This window comes from Tachypleus tridentatus, chromosome 7, assembly GCF_004210375.1.
Source record: "Tachypleus tridentatus isolate NWPU-2018 chromosome 7, ASM421037v1, whole genome shotgun sequence".
Lineage (NCBI taxonomy): Eukaryota > Metazoa > Arthropoda > Merostomata > Xiphosura > Limulidae > Tachypleus > Tachypleus tridentatus.
In genome coordinates, this window is record NC_134831.1 from 140,407,665 (window position 1) to 140,424,550 (window position 16,886).

Consider the following 16,886-nt stretch of genomic DNA (forward strand, 5'->3'; position numbering starts at 1 on the left):
GCTCGCCATTTCAGCCGAGGGAGCGTTATAATATGACAGTCAATTTCACTATTCGTTGGTAAAAGAGTAGCCCAAGAGTTGGCGATGGGTGGTGATTATTAGCTGCTTTCCATCTAGTTTGACATTGCTAAATTAGGGACGGCTAGCGCAGATAGCTCTCGTGTAGCTTTGTGCGAAATTAAAAAAAAACAACACAAAAACAAGAACCCCTAAATGGTTAACATGGGGGGTACTTTTGAGATGGAAGACGGAGAAGGAAGGTGTGGTCTCAAGAAAGCAACAATAAAAAACATGGATAAATACTTGCATTTATGATACTTATAACACTGTTAAAACAGCTACATAGACAGTAAAGTTAAAGCAGAAAATCAAGGGTTTAAATAAACAGGGTTGTGAGTGATATCTTCATTTAACCATCAGTTAAACACTATTTTACACTTAGAGAAAAAACAAAGCACAGCCGAGGACACTGAATAGAAGGATAAACCAGTAGCTAATACAACCAGACGTATCTAAGAAGACTTCACGCTCATCCATGTACTTGTATTACCATCTCTCATTTTTACTTTAAGAAACCTATTTCTTCCCTCGTCCCCCCATTTTCAGTGCTTCTTTTCGAAGCGTCCTTATTCGGCGTGAGCAACGACTGTAAGCGAGTACCTTTGTGTTCCAAGGCCTGGCCAGAGTCGTATTTAAATGAAATTAATAAGCGAAATTTTGAAGACGGAAGTGTACACCCGCCTAAGCCGTGACCCATTTTGTTTTGATCATGCGCAGGCCGTCAGTGTTATATGATTCAAGCAAACAAATTCTTTAGCTCCAGGAACACAAGTTTTACAAACATTCAGAACGTTTAACAGACAGAAAATATTTCAGATATACCGGAAATATTTTTCGTGTAATTTGAGCTCATAAGACAGACAGGGCAGGAGTTACATTGAAGTTTACGCATCTCAATCACTTATTTCACTATACACTTATATACCCACTGACTTTTCAACAAACGGTTAACAACTAAACCTCTGTATCTCCAAATTCCACTGCACTTAATTAACTTTATATCCACTTTCACTTATTCGTGAAATGATTACGACTAAATCGTTGAATATCTACGTTGCTTATACTCAACGAACATTAAATACGTACTACCCTGTTCGAGAAACTGTTAAGATAAACTGTTGTATACCTTACACATTTCTACATCTATATGCTTACCTGCTCGACAAGCGATTACAATAAACCCCTGTATACCGTTACACATTCTGCTGTACTTAACTAACTATATTTATACACTCACCTGTTTGACAAACAGACAGAAATACAATTGAAACTAATTACGTTTGCAGTAAAAACTATTTTTTTAAAGTTTGTATATTTTAATGCAGGTGGTGTACTATAATCGAGCTTATTTTCAGTTGGTGATAATTTCTCACATATCAATCTTTAACTACTATGTATGACTGCTCTACAAAATATACTAGCTGGTTGTAGCCTGGTAGTTTGTATTCCGGTCTGCGTATCGGAAGCCCTAAGGTACAAACCAAGGTATTCTGCTGAACACGTTTTACCCACATTTCAGCTGTGAATGCGTTATAAGTGAGTTTGGTTTGGTTTTTGGAATTTCGCACAAAGCTACCCGAGGGCTATCTGTGCTAGCCGTCCCTAATTTTGCAGTGTAAGACTAGAGGGAAGGCAGCTAGTCATCACCACCCACCGCCAACTCTTGGGCTACTCTTTTACCAACGAATAGTGGGATTGACCGTAACGTTATAACGCCCCCACGGCTGGGAGGGCGAGCATGTTTGGCGCGACTCGGGCGCGAATCCGCGACCCTCGGATTACGAGTCTCACGCCTTATGCGCTTGGCCATGCCAGGCCTATAAGTAAGACAATTAATGTTTACTGTGCTGTTAACAGTATCCGAAAAGGCGGCGGAAGCGGCTGTTGTGTTCACCTTTTTCTGGATAGAAGTTCTAAGACAGGACAAGTTTTAGGCCCGAGACTTACAACCTTGTAGTTCGTGTATTGTACAAATTGCTGTGGAAATATACAATGTAGAAACGTACTCGTGATCCGATATAATTTCACATTGAATAGATTATACAAGAGGATTAGTTATATTGTAAGAGAAAACCTTAAACTGGAAATTGGTTTTGGTTCGTTGAACCACGATTTCCGTATGAGATTTTGTTAAATTTCGGACAGATTGAATTTACTGCGTTGATATTCTCTGAAAAATAAAATAGCTCACCATCGTCGCCCTAAGTTTCAGACAATACATATTTTAAAGATATCAAATTTGGAAACTTACAAATAGATAATAAAACTTTTTACGTGAATGTAAAAATACAACTTTAAAAAATGCACATTTCAGTTAGATGACAGAAGAAAAGATTTGCCAATCGATAAAGAAGTGAACTAATAGTTTATGATAAACCTATAAAAAGAAAATATATTGCTGGACCCTATGCTTTAAAAAAAAATCAGAGTTTGTATGGTAAACTGTAAAAATGATTTAACTGAAACGTCGCTAAACTGCACTACTTTTTACCTCCTGATTTGACACCAAGTTTATAGGCAATATTCCTGTAGATTATAATTCATAGAAACATAAATTAATATGTTATTAACCAAATTTGTATTGCTCGATTGTGACGCTGGAGACAAGAGCTGCGTCCCAATTACAAACTAACCTGGTGCACGACAAGGAAGTGAATGTAACTATTAACTCATTACGTCAGTAAGTCAAAGTACAACAGGGTGATTATAGAATAGTTACCTCCTTCAGTCAACTGATTATCATCATAATAGAATCGCTATCGTAGCGCAAGAGAGGGACAACATTTGACAAAGAAATGGATTGCTTGTCCATTTGTTATGCCAATTAACATTCCAGGCGAATATATAGAATTTTTGCACTCAATTATGTATTTGTTCATAAATGCTCTTATTTTTAGCATATCACATTTATTTGTACTGTTTATACCAGTATTTTACATTTTTGGTATTTAAGTGATCCATCAATCGTGGAGGGGGTATTTCGTCGTAGGTATATCATTTTCTTGATAAAGGGTATAGTAACTTCGTCGTAACCTTTTTATAGCAAGGCGTTGTTTGGTATTAAACACGAAGCTACACAAAAGGTTATCTGTGCTCTGCCTACCACGGGTATCTAAAGGCGGACATACCACTCTGCCATTGTAGGGGGGGGGATTATAGCAAGGCGATTGTGATTTTGTCGAAAAGACAGTCCTTCCCATGTTGAGGGGGTAATTAGTCTGATGTACCACTTGAAGAAGATTCAGTTTTATGGTGGCGCGATCGACTTACTCTTATCTATCCAAATTAACAGATATCAGACAGACACTTTAAGTTAAGATCCCAAGATGTGAAACTATAAGAACCTAAACCAGTGAGTAATAACTTAATAATTTATACATCTTGTTAATTAAGTCATCATGCGTTTATAAATTTGTTTTCAAAATTCATTAAGTTATCGCACATTTGTTTCTTCGATTATTTTAAGAAAAAAAGCTACATTGGATTATCAATTATGTTCACCGAGGGAAGTCGTGCCTAGGGTTTTGGTGTCACACTGGGTGACGTTCTCACAAAATTTGACAAAATAAAATCGGTTATATTCGGTCATTCTACGTTTCTTGGTTGATTCACGAATAATTTTACATTAACTTATTAAACAAAGTTAGGCTTACGTTTGATTGGCCTGTTGCTACAGTGTCGAACATATAGTGATAACAAAAAATATATTGACTGGCAGTAAGAATCGTAACACGAAAGGCTTCTGCTCGCAACGTCGCACAGAAATAAACAAGGAAAAAGATTTCATTTGGCCAATTTCTTCTTTATTATCATTTATGCATGGTTTCTTCTCACGTCTTGCGGAACAACAATCACTCAAGCTTATTCTATAGTGTCGAGATACAGGCTACCTTCTCTCCCCCAGTGAGACAACGGGATGTCTGTGGACTTATAACGCTAAAAACCAGGTTTTGATACCGGTGGTGGGTCGAGCACAGATAGCCCAATGTGTAGCTTTGTGCTTAAATAAAAACAAGCAAGCGTTACATTGTAAATCAGTAGCCTTATTTTACTATTATCATACCAGTGTTTGGGAAAACAGCAAAATGAAACGACAGCGTCACACTGAATTACTGCAAATCAAAATATCATAGTTCGCTGTCTTAAGAAATCTTATTATAGCATATCGAAAACATAAGAAACGTCTGACTTAAGTCTTTCTAGCTATTATTTTTAATAACGAAAGCTAACACTGTTGTTAGCCTTAACTCCTATAAATATTCTAATTAATTTCTACTTATTTTGAGAACATGATGACTATTTGGATGTAATTTACTTAATATTTGTGTCTAGGCTAGGACTGCGTTTTGATTAGTCTGTGTGCTACATCGTAATCAAGCAGTGATGAGCACGTCCGGCGTGGCCAGGTGGATGAAGGCGTTCGACTCGTTATCTGAGGGTCGCGGGTTCGAATCCCCGTGGCACCAAACATGCTCGCCCTTTCAACTGTGGGGGCGTTATAATGTGACGCTCAATCCCACTATTCGTTGGTAAAAGAGTAGCCCAAGAGCTGGCGGTGGGTGGTGATGACTAGCTGCCTTCCCTCTAGTCTTACACTGCTAAATTAGGGACAGCTAGCGCAGATAGCCCTCGTGTAGCTTTGTGTGAAATTCAAACATAAACAGACAAACAGCGATGAGCACTTTGTATCTCAATTTCTTTGTCCAAAAATCGTATTTCCCTCTGATTTACATTGGGAACTCGTAGTAAATATACATGATAATTACAAATACCTAAACAAAGAAACGAATGAATAATTAAATCACGTATGTTTATACAAATATACACGTATCTATAAAATATAAAAATTAAAGAAAAGAGTACATCATAAGGGAGGATAAAACGAGTTTTACGCAGCATTTCCAAACCATAGATGAAACAAGATTAAATGTAAATTCATAAGAGAGAAGAAACAAAATCACATCCGCAGTACAAATATCCAACGCTAGAGCACAAATAATATGGTGGGTTATTATGTAATGTGCCTTGGTTTTTAAAAGTACTGACGAAATAAGTTCCAAACTGTGTGTATAAAGTAGAAAGCTTGGTATATTATTTTGTATTTTCATTTGCCTATATATTTCAAAAATAGGTTAAAAGCAGGAAACTAGGTATGTTATTTTGTATTTTCATTTACCTATATATTTGAAGAATAGGTTAAAAGCAGGAAACTAGGTATGTTATTTTGTATTTTCATTTGCCTATATATTTCAAAAATAGGTTGAAAGCAGGAAACTAGTTATGTTATTTTGTATTTTTATTTGCTTTTATATTTCAAAAATAGGTTAAAAGCAGAAAACTAAATATGTTATTTTGTATTTTCTTTTGCCTATATATTTCAAAAATAGGTTAAAAGCAGGAAACTGGGTGTGTTATTTTGCATTTTTATTTGACTATATATTTCAAAAATAGGTTAAAAGCAGGAAACTAGGTATGTTACTTTGTATTTGTATTTGACTATATATTTCAAAAATAGGTTAAAAGCAGGAAACTATGTATGTTATTTTGTATTTTTATTTAACTATATATATTTCAAAAATAAGTTAAGAGTAGGAAGCTTGGATTGTTCTTTTACATCATGATTTGCCTATATCTTTCAAAAATAGGTTAAAAGTAGGAAGCTTGGTATGTTATTTTGTGTTGTGATTTGACTGTATATTTCAAGACCCGACATGGCCAGGTGGGTTAAGGTGTTCGGCTCGTAATCTGAGGGTCGCGGGTTCAAATCTCGGTCATACCAAACATTCTCGCCCTTTCAGCCGTGGGGGGTTCCAATGTGACTATCAATCCCACTATTCGTTGGTAAAAGAGTAGCCCAAGAGTTTGCGGGGGATGATGATAACTAGCTGTCTTCCCTTTAGTCCTACACTGCTAAATTAGGGACGGCTAACGTAGATAGCCTCGTGTAGCTTTGCGCGAAATAAAACAAAAAATATCCATGATTTTAGAGAGAGAGAGAGAAAAAAAGATGTAATGAATACGTGAGAACACGAAATTCATCTGTAAAATAAAAAATGCTGATGTTTACACATGTCAAATACAGAGAACAACATAAAGTTATTTCAGACTAATGTGGATTACGATCTCTTCTTCGAAGAAAATAAAATATGATTTAAAAGCTTTTTATGTTTGGATAAATTGTTTGATAAAACAATCAAGGGTGATACTTGTTCTTATAAAGATTTGGAAGGGTTGGTTTTTGGTTTTTGCACAAAGCTACACGAGGGCTATCTGTGCTAGCCGTCCCTAATTTAGCAGTGTAAGACTAGAGGGAAGGCAGCTAGTCATCACCACCCACCGCCAACTCTTGGGCTTCTCTTTTACCAACGAATAGTGGGATTGAGCGTCACATTATAACGTCCCCACGGCTGGGAGGGCGAGCATGTTTGGCGCGACTCGGGCGCGAACCCGCGACCCTCAGATTACGAAGCGCACGCCTGAATGCGCTTGGCCATGCCAAGCCCGATTTGGAAGGGATCCGTTTTACCGACGAAGAGTTGACAATTTTATTTACTTGTGTTTTTTACCAATGTAAGTGGCGTAAAAATTCTCAAGTTTAGTAATTCCTTGAAGAATAGTGAGAATGTTTTCTACAATTCCATTTATGTTCGAGAAATTGTTGTTCTAGTAAACGTAATAAAATTTTTAAAAATATGAGCTCCAAGCCCTGATGAGATTTATCTTAGAATGTTGAAGAGACTTCGCAAAGAGATAGCAGGGATTTAATATTTATTTTTCCAGAAGTCTCTCGATACCGAAATAAAGTCGCGACGATTGATAATGTTGCCGATATGATCCTTTCAGAACCATGGGTCTAGAAAGAAATCCTAGAAACAATAGGCTTACTAGTCTGCGTCTGTTGTCAATAAGCAGTTGGAAAATTGGAATTTAATCAATGACTCTTGGCGTGGTTTTACCAAAATGTTTTCTTGTCTTACCAACTTGTTGAAAATATTTTATAGAACGTTCTCTTGTTTGGACAAAAGTATCCTGTTAGACGTTATTTCAATTGACTTTCCGAAAACGTCTGACAGCGTGTCTTACAAAAAATCGAACATTAAGCTGTATGCTTATGAGATTGGTATAAAAGTCGAGAAGTGAACATGAAATTGGATTAATACTACAAAGAAAAAACGCATCATTAATCCTCATGTTTCTAATAGAAAAAATTTGTAAAGTGAAGCAACGAGTAGGTTTGTTCTAACACGTTTGGCTTTCATTATTTATTTTAATAACTAGAAGGTTTTCTTTTTTGTGGCGGTTCTCATTTTGCTAGTGATATCTAACTGAAAAGAAATGTACCCATGTCAATTGTTTATACTATAACCGAAGATATATTTTCTTGATGAAACTTTGAAGAATGAACGGCAACTGCCTGTTGTGAAGGCGAAAGGCGGAAGGTTTTCGAAACGTCGTCCTCTACACTTCTGTCTCCACAACAGGCAGTTGCCGTTCATTCTACAAAGTTTCATCATGAATACTCTGCCTAAACAATCTGTCAAAGAATATATTTTCTTTTTCTAAAGGGATGAACGCAGAAATTAATTTTTATTTCAGATATGAAAAACACCTAGTTTATAAATACGTAATAGATTTGTAAAGTGTAAAGTTACTATGGTTGTAGAAATTTGGAAACGACTTGCTTCTTGCATGAAATGAGCAGAGACGATGTAAAAATAGAAAAAAAAGTTGATCTTTTTTGTAAAGCCCTAAACTCTTGTGTTAAGTGTTTATTTGTGGTGAGGTCAAAAAATTAAACAGACCCATAATGTTAGGGATTTTAGTCAATTACTTGGTCATATTTCCACTAATTTATGTGGAATTTACTACAAAGTAATTTTCACAGGCCCTAAAACATAGATTTGTTTTTTTGCGCAAAGCTACACGAGGGCTATCTGCGCTACCCGTCCGTAATTTAGCAGTGTAAGACTAGAGAGAAGGCAGCTGGTCATCACCACTCACCATCAACTCTTGAGCTACTCTTTTACCAACAAATAGGTGGATTGACCGTCACATTATAATGCCTACACGGCTGAAAGGGTGAGCATGTTTGGTGAGACGGGGATTTGAACCCGCGACCCTCAGATTACGAGTCGATGAGTTGAAGATGTTAGAAGTACGTTAAGCTTCAACCTAGTAACCTTATAGTGTCGGTGAAAGCCAATTTATATTAGATGGGAATTACTCGACTTAAAGCGTGATGAAAGAGGTGTACCATAGTACTTCAAAATCAATGTTGAAGGTCATAATTCGGTAGTGAAGATAAGATCCAACATCATGTAAATTTTATTTTGGTAAACACTGCTTATTTCTCACACATACATAATAAAAATTCATGATTCTTACTTAATATTTAATTTTCCCTGAAATATTGAAGGTGACTTTTTTTTTCTTTTACTGTTTTGCAGAAACCTACACAATCGACTATCTTTGGTTTGTCCACCACAGGTATCAAAGCCCGATTTTAACGTTATAAGTTCTTAAAGTTCCTGTTGAGTCACCAGGAGCTGTAGGAAAGTAAGCGTATCAAATTTTGAAGCGTCAGCTAAATAAATATCTTGATGAACTTTTGATCTGTGGAAATGTACAGAGGATGAGAAACTTAAAATTTCAGCAATAGATTTGTTTATTTTTAAGGCAAGTCCACTTGGGCTGTCTGCCGTGTTCACTGCGTGGAATCAAACCCCGATTTTAACGTTATAAGTTCGTAAAGTGATCACTATCCCTACAGGTGGGGGCTGAATTGTATGTTTATTTGTTTCTAGAATTTCGCGCAAAGCTACACGAGAGCTATCTGCACTAGCCGTACCTAATTTTGCAGTGTTAGACTAGAAGGAAGGCAGCTAATCATCACCACCCCCGACCAACTCTTTTACTAAAGAATAGTGGGATTGACCGTCACATATACCCCCCCCCCACATACACACACACGGCTGAAAGGGCGAGCATGTTTGGTGTGACGGGGATTCGAACCCGTGACCCTCAGATTACGAGTCGAGTGCCTTAACCACCTGATCATGCCGAGCCGGTGGCGGTATTCCTCAGATACTGTTAAATAAGTAGCCAGCAAGAACAAAGTACGAAATATTTCTTTTCAGAGTCTCACATTTCCGCTTTAGAGTTGGTGTTCATGTCAAATGTGCACACTTGTATTCCGATCTTTATTTCTTAAGGATCTTTATCAGATTTTAAGTAGGGGGATTGTAAACTTAAATTATTAAGTTTGGCGGTGTTTTTTTCATGGGGGGATTTATAAAAGTAAAATTAATAAGTCTGTAGTTTCCTGAAATTAATGAGAGTGAACCCTCTATAAGTAAGGATATACAATTCACTTTCTGAGTAAGGATGATTTTAGCGCCATCTATACTTACCTGTCATATGTCACCAACTCACTAATTCGTTTAAATTTGTGATGGATACGACCGCAAATCCGACACCTTAGTCAGTGGCCAAGCCTTTTGCGTTCCTTCGACGAGGTAACAGAAACCAAAAGTGCTGGCTTAGCTGTAGCACTTTGTACACAAAAGACAGCTTGCAACATGGATGGGCTGTAAAAGCTTACTCTCGTAGTAAACGATGGAACAGCCGCAGACAGCCGCGTCTAGACAGCTAAATAAAGCCAATCAAAAGCAGCCGAACGCTGTCTAGACATGGCTACACAGCCGTCGTTCACCTGTGTAATAGCGTGGCGCGGGTGACGCTACTATATTGGCTACGTCATACAACAATAAGCATAATAAAGACCGAATTAAGTAGCAAAAATGTTTCAATATATAAATTAACGGTCTTCTTTAAGAGCTGATTTAACAGAGTTAGAAACTCGTAACAAATAATAAAAATTCAACTTTAAACATCAAGTCGTATTTTTACGCGGATATTATATCTCAATATGTTAGACTAATGTTAGGTTTATCATTTTTTTTTTCTTTTCTCACAAAAATAATACTATCAGAGCATTTTTACGCATACGACTTAATTTAAAGTTGTTATGCATATAATACAGTTTTCACGTAAAAATCTTCACTGGTTGAAGACAGTTCAAAATATACACAAATGACATAATTATATAGTCAATTTTGAGACATACATGCCCTTCTTTGTGCCCTTCATATACTTTATTTGGATACAAATGTAAATTGTTTTATTTTTATTCAATTTACCTATTACGTCTTGAAAAGAGTTTGTTTGTTTCGGACATTCATACAAATTTACGTTAGAACTTTCTGAGCTAAAAGGGCCTTGGGTTTTATCCGACGGATTAAAGGAAAGACAATTTATTTAACAGTGCTTACTATCAATCCTTAGGCTGCTATTATTTGATCGAATAGTGAAATTTCAATGATTATCACTCATATGACGCATCCACAATGATAACATGACGTGAACTATGGAATCTCTGATAACAGTTAGGCGTGTGAGCCACTGAATAGTACTCAGCTTATTATCGGTTCTAAACCATTCTGGGTACGCCATAAAAGTGAAGGTAGACACATTTTAAATCACTTAACTTGTAAATAAATAAATATATTAGCGTTACGCTGAATATTTGCATGAAGTTTATATATATATCTTACTAAAGCTGTTTCTCTGGTTTGTTTTTTTTTATGAAAGTATAAATGATTACTAAGTGTCGCTCCTAGTGGCACGTCTGCGGACTTACAACGCTAGAATCCGGGTTTCGATACCCGTGGTGAGCAGAGCACAGCTAGTTCATTGTTTAGCTTCGTGTTTGATTACAAACAAATAAAACAGTATAGTTTGCTTAAATAATCATTATTCTATATTCGCTGGTTAACACACAGTCAGACAATTTCGTTAAAAATAGTTGTCGCAACTATGCAACATTTTGAAAAAAAAATTAATTCATTCTGTATAACTATATCTTCCTTTTATTTAATGTTTGGTAGTAAAATCATCAGACATGTAACTGTTTAAAATATCGACTAATAAACGTGAAATATACGTGATACGAAAGGTCAATAACTAAATTTGTGATGAAAGCAGCATGCTTGTGTTGCGTGGTTAACCCAGCTAGAGCGTGTTCTCCATCGCCCTTAGACACTAAAATCACCATCACTAGGGTAACTATTGCTATCTTGCGACAGTTATAAGCAAACGTTATTAGGCATTTTCAGCAACATTCTACTGAAACAGACGAATTAGAAGCAAGTCTCAGCAGCGCACAGTTATCACCATGTCAACAACACTATTATCGCATGAAAATAGCTGGCAGGAACATTCCACGCAAATACTCATGTAAGGTTTCTCGACTCCTTAAAAGTTGATTTTTGAATTGTTAAAAAGTACAGATGATATAACATTACAGAAAAATGAGTTACGTGTTTTTTTTTTAAAAAAGGGGCTATAAGTTCAATATCATAGCTAAACTAGTTATGCTTTGGTTAAATCTATTATCCATAAATTGTACTTTCGTGAATCTGAATCAACAGTCATTTCTAACCTATACCTGCTAGTGTCATTACAATTCATTTGAATAACACCGAGAATTAAATGAACACATTTTGTACTATTTTACATATCTATACAACCAATAGTATTATGCAACACATTCGTAGCTACTAATGGTCCTTAACCAATGACTTTTGATGTAAATCTTATCATTCACTAATGAATGTAATTTTTAAAGATCAGCCGTTGCCATATGCTGTCAGTTGGAGATGGTACAAGGAAAAGAGCTCAAGGACATTGAAAAGAGGAATGTTTATTGAATGCAGCAAAGGTAGTTTGAATGTCCTAGACATTTCTCTGTGCTTACTCAGACCAAGATTCATTATGGGTAATGCAAGGAAAGGCTAATAAACATATTAATATTGACATATAGATGCCCAGATGTATCACTCCTTACTTTATGCAAAAATGCACGTTAAACGCAGTTGCACACACATGACATTAAATGCATTACCGATTCCAAAAGTACAAGTCAGCATGTTCACTGACAGAGGGAGCTACATGTTATTAGTTCGCAGGGAGGGGAATCAGAACATAAACAACATATCACAACCATTTCTAATGGCTAAGTGCTTGGTTTATTTAGGCAAAATATACATATAAGGGATATCTGCATTACCCGTCCCTAATTTAGAAGGGAAAGACTATATGAAAAACAGCTCGTCATGACTACCCACCACCAACTCTTGGGCTACAATTTTACAAATGGGCATGTTGGATGTGATTGGGATTCGAACCAGCGACCTTCAAATTACAAATCAAATTCTGTAACCATCTGGTCACGCCGTACACTGATTAATAGAAACCTGAATGAATGTTTTTCTTCTTGTATAGATGAATTTTCTATAAAAGGACCATAACTCTTTCATCATACCAATGGGTAATTAAAAATATAGAATAAAAAGTTATATTCATGTCCGTTTTCATCCATTTAAGCCGTTTTATTTTACAAGTTGATTTGTCTTCATGGTAGATTTCTCTCTCCTAGAAATAAATTATTTTAAAACACTAAAAATTGTTGTTTTTCTTTAATTGGACACTCAAAATTTCGAGTAAAAGAAATATAAATTTGGAGTTTCAAGGTTTTTATTTCTATTATTAAAATGTCTTCTATACACCAATGTACACTAGAGAAATTAAATAATGAAGAGATTTTATTTTAACTATGTGTTTTTTATAGCAACGCCACATCGGGCTGAGTCCACTGAAAGGAATCGAAACACTGATTTTAGCGTTGTAAATGCGTATACTTAACGTTGTACCAGCTGGGGACTTCTTTCTTGTATTATAATAATATTATTACATTAGTATAATGTGCTTTTTTTTAGTAAAGAGACTAGGCATAACCAGGTGGTTAGGGAGCTCGACTCGTAAGCTGAGGGCCATGAGTTCAAATCCCTATCATACCAAACGTGCTGGACCTTTCAGTCATCGGGGCGTCATATTGTAACGGTCATTTCTACTATTCGTTGGTAAAAGTGTAGTAGCCCAAGAGTTGGCGGTGGGTGGTGATTGCTATCTGCCATCACTGTAGTCTGTCTACTCTAGTAAGTACATATTATACTCGTGTGTATAGAAATAAAGTAAAATCATTCTTTATTAAACTTACAGAAAGAATGAAAAGTATTCACTCTACAGGTTTTCTCAGTTATATATATGATGTGTGTGATATACGTATAATGAGATAAACATGACATACGTTTTCAACCTTATAGTGTTATTCATACATCACCTAAACGAAAAGGTTGTGCATTGCAGATCATATTAAAAATATGGAATGTGACAAGAGCACTGGTTTAAACCAAATGTTTGTAAATTCTTCGTTATTTAATATGCTAGAAAAACTTCCCATTTATAATAAACAAATGTCAAACTAATGAACTTACTGTTGACATTTTCAAAATATAAAATAACAAACCAAGCTTCTTGCTTTTAACCTATTTTTGAAATATATAGACAAATCAAAATACAAAATAGCATACCTAGTTTCCTGCTTTAACCTATTCTTGAAATATATAGACAAATCAAGATGTAAAAGAACAATCCAAGCTTCCTAGGTTTAACCTATTTTTGAAAGATATTGGCAAATCAAGATATAAAAGAACAATCCAAGCTTCCAAGTTTTAACCTATTTTTGAAATATATAGACAAATAAAAATACAAAATAACATACCAAGCTTCCTACTTTTAATCTAGTTTTGAAAGATATAGGCCAATTAAGATATAAAAGAACAATCCAAGCTTCCTAGTTTTAACCTATTTTTGAAATATATAGTCAAATAAAAATACGAAATAACATACCTAGTTTCCTGCTTTTAACCTATTTATGAAATATATAGGCAAATGAAAATACAAAATAAGACACCAAGCTTCCTACTCTTAACCTTTTTTGAAATATATAGGCAAATGAAAATACAAAACAACATACCAAGGTTCCTACTTTTAATCTATTTTTGAAATATACAAACAAAGCAAAATACAAAATAACATATCAAGCTTTCTACATTTAACCTATTTTTGAAATATATAGGCAAATAAAAATACAAAATAACATACCAACCTTCCTACCTTTTTTTGAAATATATAGGCAAATGAAAATATAAAATTAACCTTATTTTTGAAATATATAGACAAATCAAGATGTAAACGAACAAATGAAAATATAGACAAATCAAAATAAAAGCAAGCTACCTAGTTTAACCTGCAAATGAAAATTTAACTTTAATCTATTGAAAGATATTGAAATATATAAACAAATCAAGATGTAACCTATTTATGAAATATATAGGCAAATGAAAAACAATAAGACACCAAGCTTCCTAAGTTTTAACCTCCCACTTTTAATCTATTTTTGAAATATACAAACAAAGCAAAATACAAAATAACATATAGCTTTCTACATTTAACCTATTTTTGAAATATATAGGCAAATAAAAATACAAAATAACATACCAAGCTTCCTACTCTTAACCTTTTTTGAAATATATAGGCAAATGAAAATATAAAATAGCATACCTAGTTTCCTGCTTTTAACTTATTTTTGAAATATATAGACAAATCAAGATGTAAACGAACAATCCAAGCTTTCTAGTTTTAACCTATTTTTGAAATATATAGACAAATCAAGATATAAAAGAACAATCCAAGCTTCCTAGTTTTAACCTATGTTTGAAATATATAAGCAAATGAAAATACAAAATAACATACCAAGCTTCCTACTTTTAATCTAGTTTTGAAAGATATTGGCAAATCAAGATATAAAAGAACAATCCAAGCTTCCTAGTTTTAACCTATTTATGAAATATATAGGCAAATGAAAATACAAAATAAGACACCAAGCTTCCTACTCTTAACCTTTTTTGAAATATATAGGCAAATGAAAATACAAAACAACATACCAAGGTTCCTACTTTTAATCTATTTTTGAAATATATAAACAAAGCAAAATACAAAATAACATATCAAGCTTTCTACATTTAACCTATTTTTGAAATATATAGGCAAATAAAAATACAAAATAACATACTCCAACCTTCCTAGAAAATATTTAACCTAGTTTCCTGCTTTTAACTTATTTTTTTATGACAAATCAAGATGTAAAAGCTTTCTATATATTTTTGAAATATATAGACAAATCAAGATATAAAAGAACAATCCAAGCTTCCTAGTTTTAACCTATGTTTGAAATATATAAGCAAATGAAAATACAAAATAACATACCAAGCTTCCTACTTTTAATCTAGTTTTGAAAGATATTGGCAAATCAAGATATAAAAGAACAATCCAAGCTTCCTAGTTTTAACCTATTTTTGAAATATATAGACAAATGAAAATACAAAATAACATACCAAGCTTCCTACTTTTAATCTAGTTTTGAAAGATATAGGCAAATCAAGATATAAAAGAACAATCCAAGCTTCCTAGTTTTAACCTATTTTTGAAATATATAGACTTCCTGAAGATATTTTAAGCTTCCTAGTTTTAACGTATGTTTGAAATATATAGGCAAATGAAAATACAAAATAACATACCAAGCTTCCTACTCTTAACCTTTTTTGAAATATATAGGCAAATGAAAATACAAAATAGCATACCAAGGTTCCTACTCTTAACCTTTTTTTCGATATATATATAAGGTTCCTACTTTAACCAATTTTCGAAATATATAGTCAAATGAAAATACAAAACAACATACCAAGGTTCCTACTTTTAATCTATTTTGAAATATATAAACAAATCAAAATACAAAATAACATATCAAGCTTTCTACATTTAACCTATTTTTGAAATATATAGTGAAATCAAAATACAAAATAGCATACCTAGTTTCCTAGTTTTAACTTATTTTCGAAATATATAGTCAAATCAAAATACAAAACAACGTACCAAGTTTTCTACTTTTAACCTATTTTTGAAATATATAGGCAAATCAAGATACAAAATAAATACAAGAGGGAATCCTCAACAGTTGGGGCACTTTACATTTTTTTTAGGAAGGATCGTAGTAAATTAAACCATTATACAAAATTTTCCATTTTTAATTAACTGTATTGTTGTGCGTTAGCAGTACCAGCCATGGGGGGAACGTATACCCGATTTAATTTCATTACTCATGAGGATCTCTACCAGTCTACCCTCAAGTTGAAATTCTTTTAAGCAGGATTAGAGAAAATTAAACGAGAATTTAGGCGTGACAAACTACATTAATTGAAACGATTTGCTCTTTGAGTACCTAATTGCAATTAGACCTTAAATAAGTTAAGAGATGGAGCTATGAGTTAAAATTTTGCACTTGAAAATAACAACAACAAAACGCCCCAACGCCATTCTGATAGCGGCTATGCTACGGCTAACAATGAATAAGAATAATAATAACAACCGAAAAAATTATAGACCTTTCGCACAATACCGTACAGCAAAATTGTATTTTCTGTTTCCCTTTTTCTTATGTGAAGGCCCGGCATGGCCAAGCGTGTTAAGGCGTTCGACTCGTAATCCGAGAGTCGCGGGTTCGCACCAAACATGCTCGCCCTCCCAGCCGTGGGGGCGTTATTATGTGACGGTCAATCCCACTATTCGTTGGTAAAAGAGTAGCCCAAGAGTTGGCGGTGGGTGGTGATGACTAGCTGTCTTCCCTCTAGTCTTACACTGCTAAATTAGGGACGACTAGCGCAAATAGCCCTCGAGTAGCTTTGCGCGAAATTCAAAAACAAAAATAAAACAAACTTTATGTGAAAGAGAACAAGTTCAGAGCAGATTCTGGCAAACGAATAATTGCTAACTTGAATCAGTGAATCAATGACAAATTACAACAGCTA

General features: G+C 34.5%; 1 protein-coding gene across 2 annotated transcripts in view; it reads right to left on the reverse strand.

Annotated features, from left to right (window-relative positions):
• Window positions 1-9,773, reverse strand: part of LOC143256745 (uncharacterized) — a 61,873-nt gene extending 52,100 nt beyond the window's left edge. For both annotated transcript variants that reach the window (XR_013031459.1, XM_076514382.1), the window contains exon 1: window positions 9,471-9,773. Coding sequence is in view for 1 of the 2 variants with exons in the window: in XM_076514382.1 (XP_076370497.1) it covers window positions 9,471-9,477 (7 nt within the window). In the remaining variant the exon portion in view is untranslated. The remainder of the gene's footprint in view (window positions 1-9,470) is intronic.
• Between the last annotated feature and the right edge of the window lie 7,113 nt (window positions 9,774-16,886).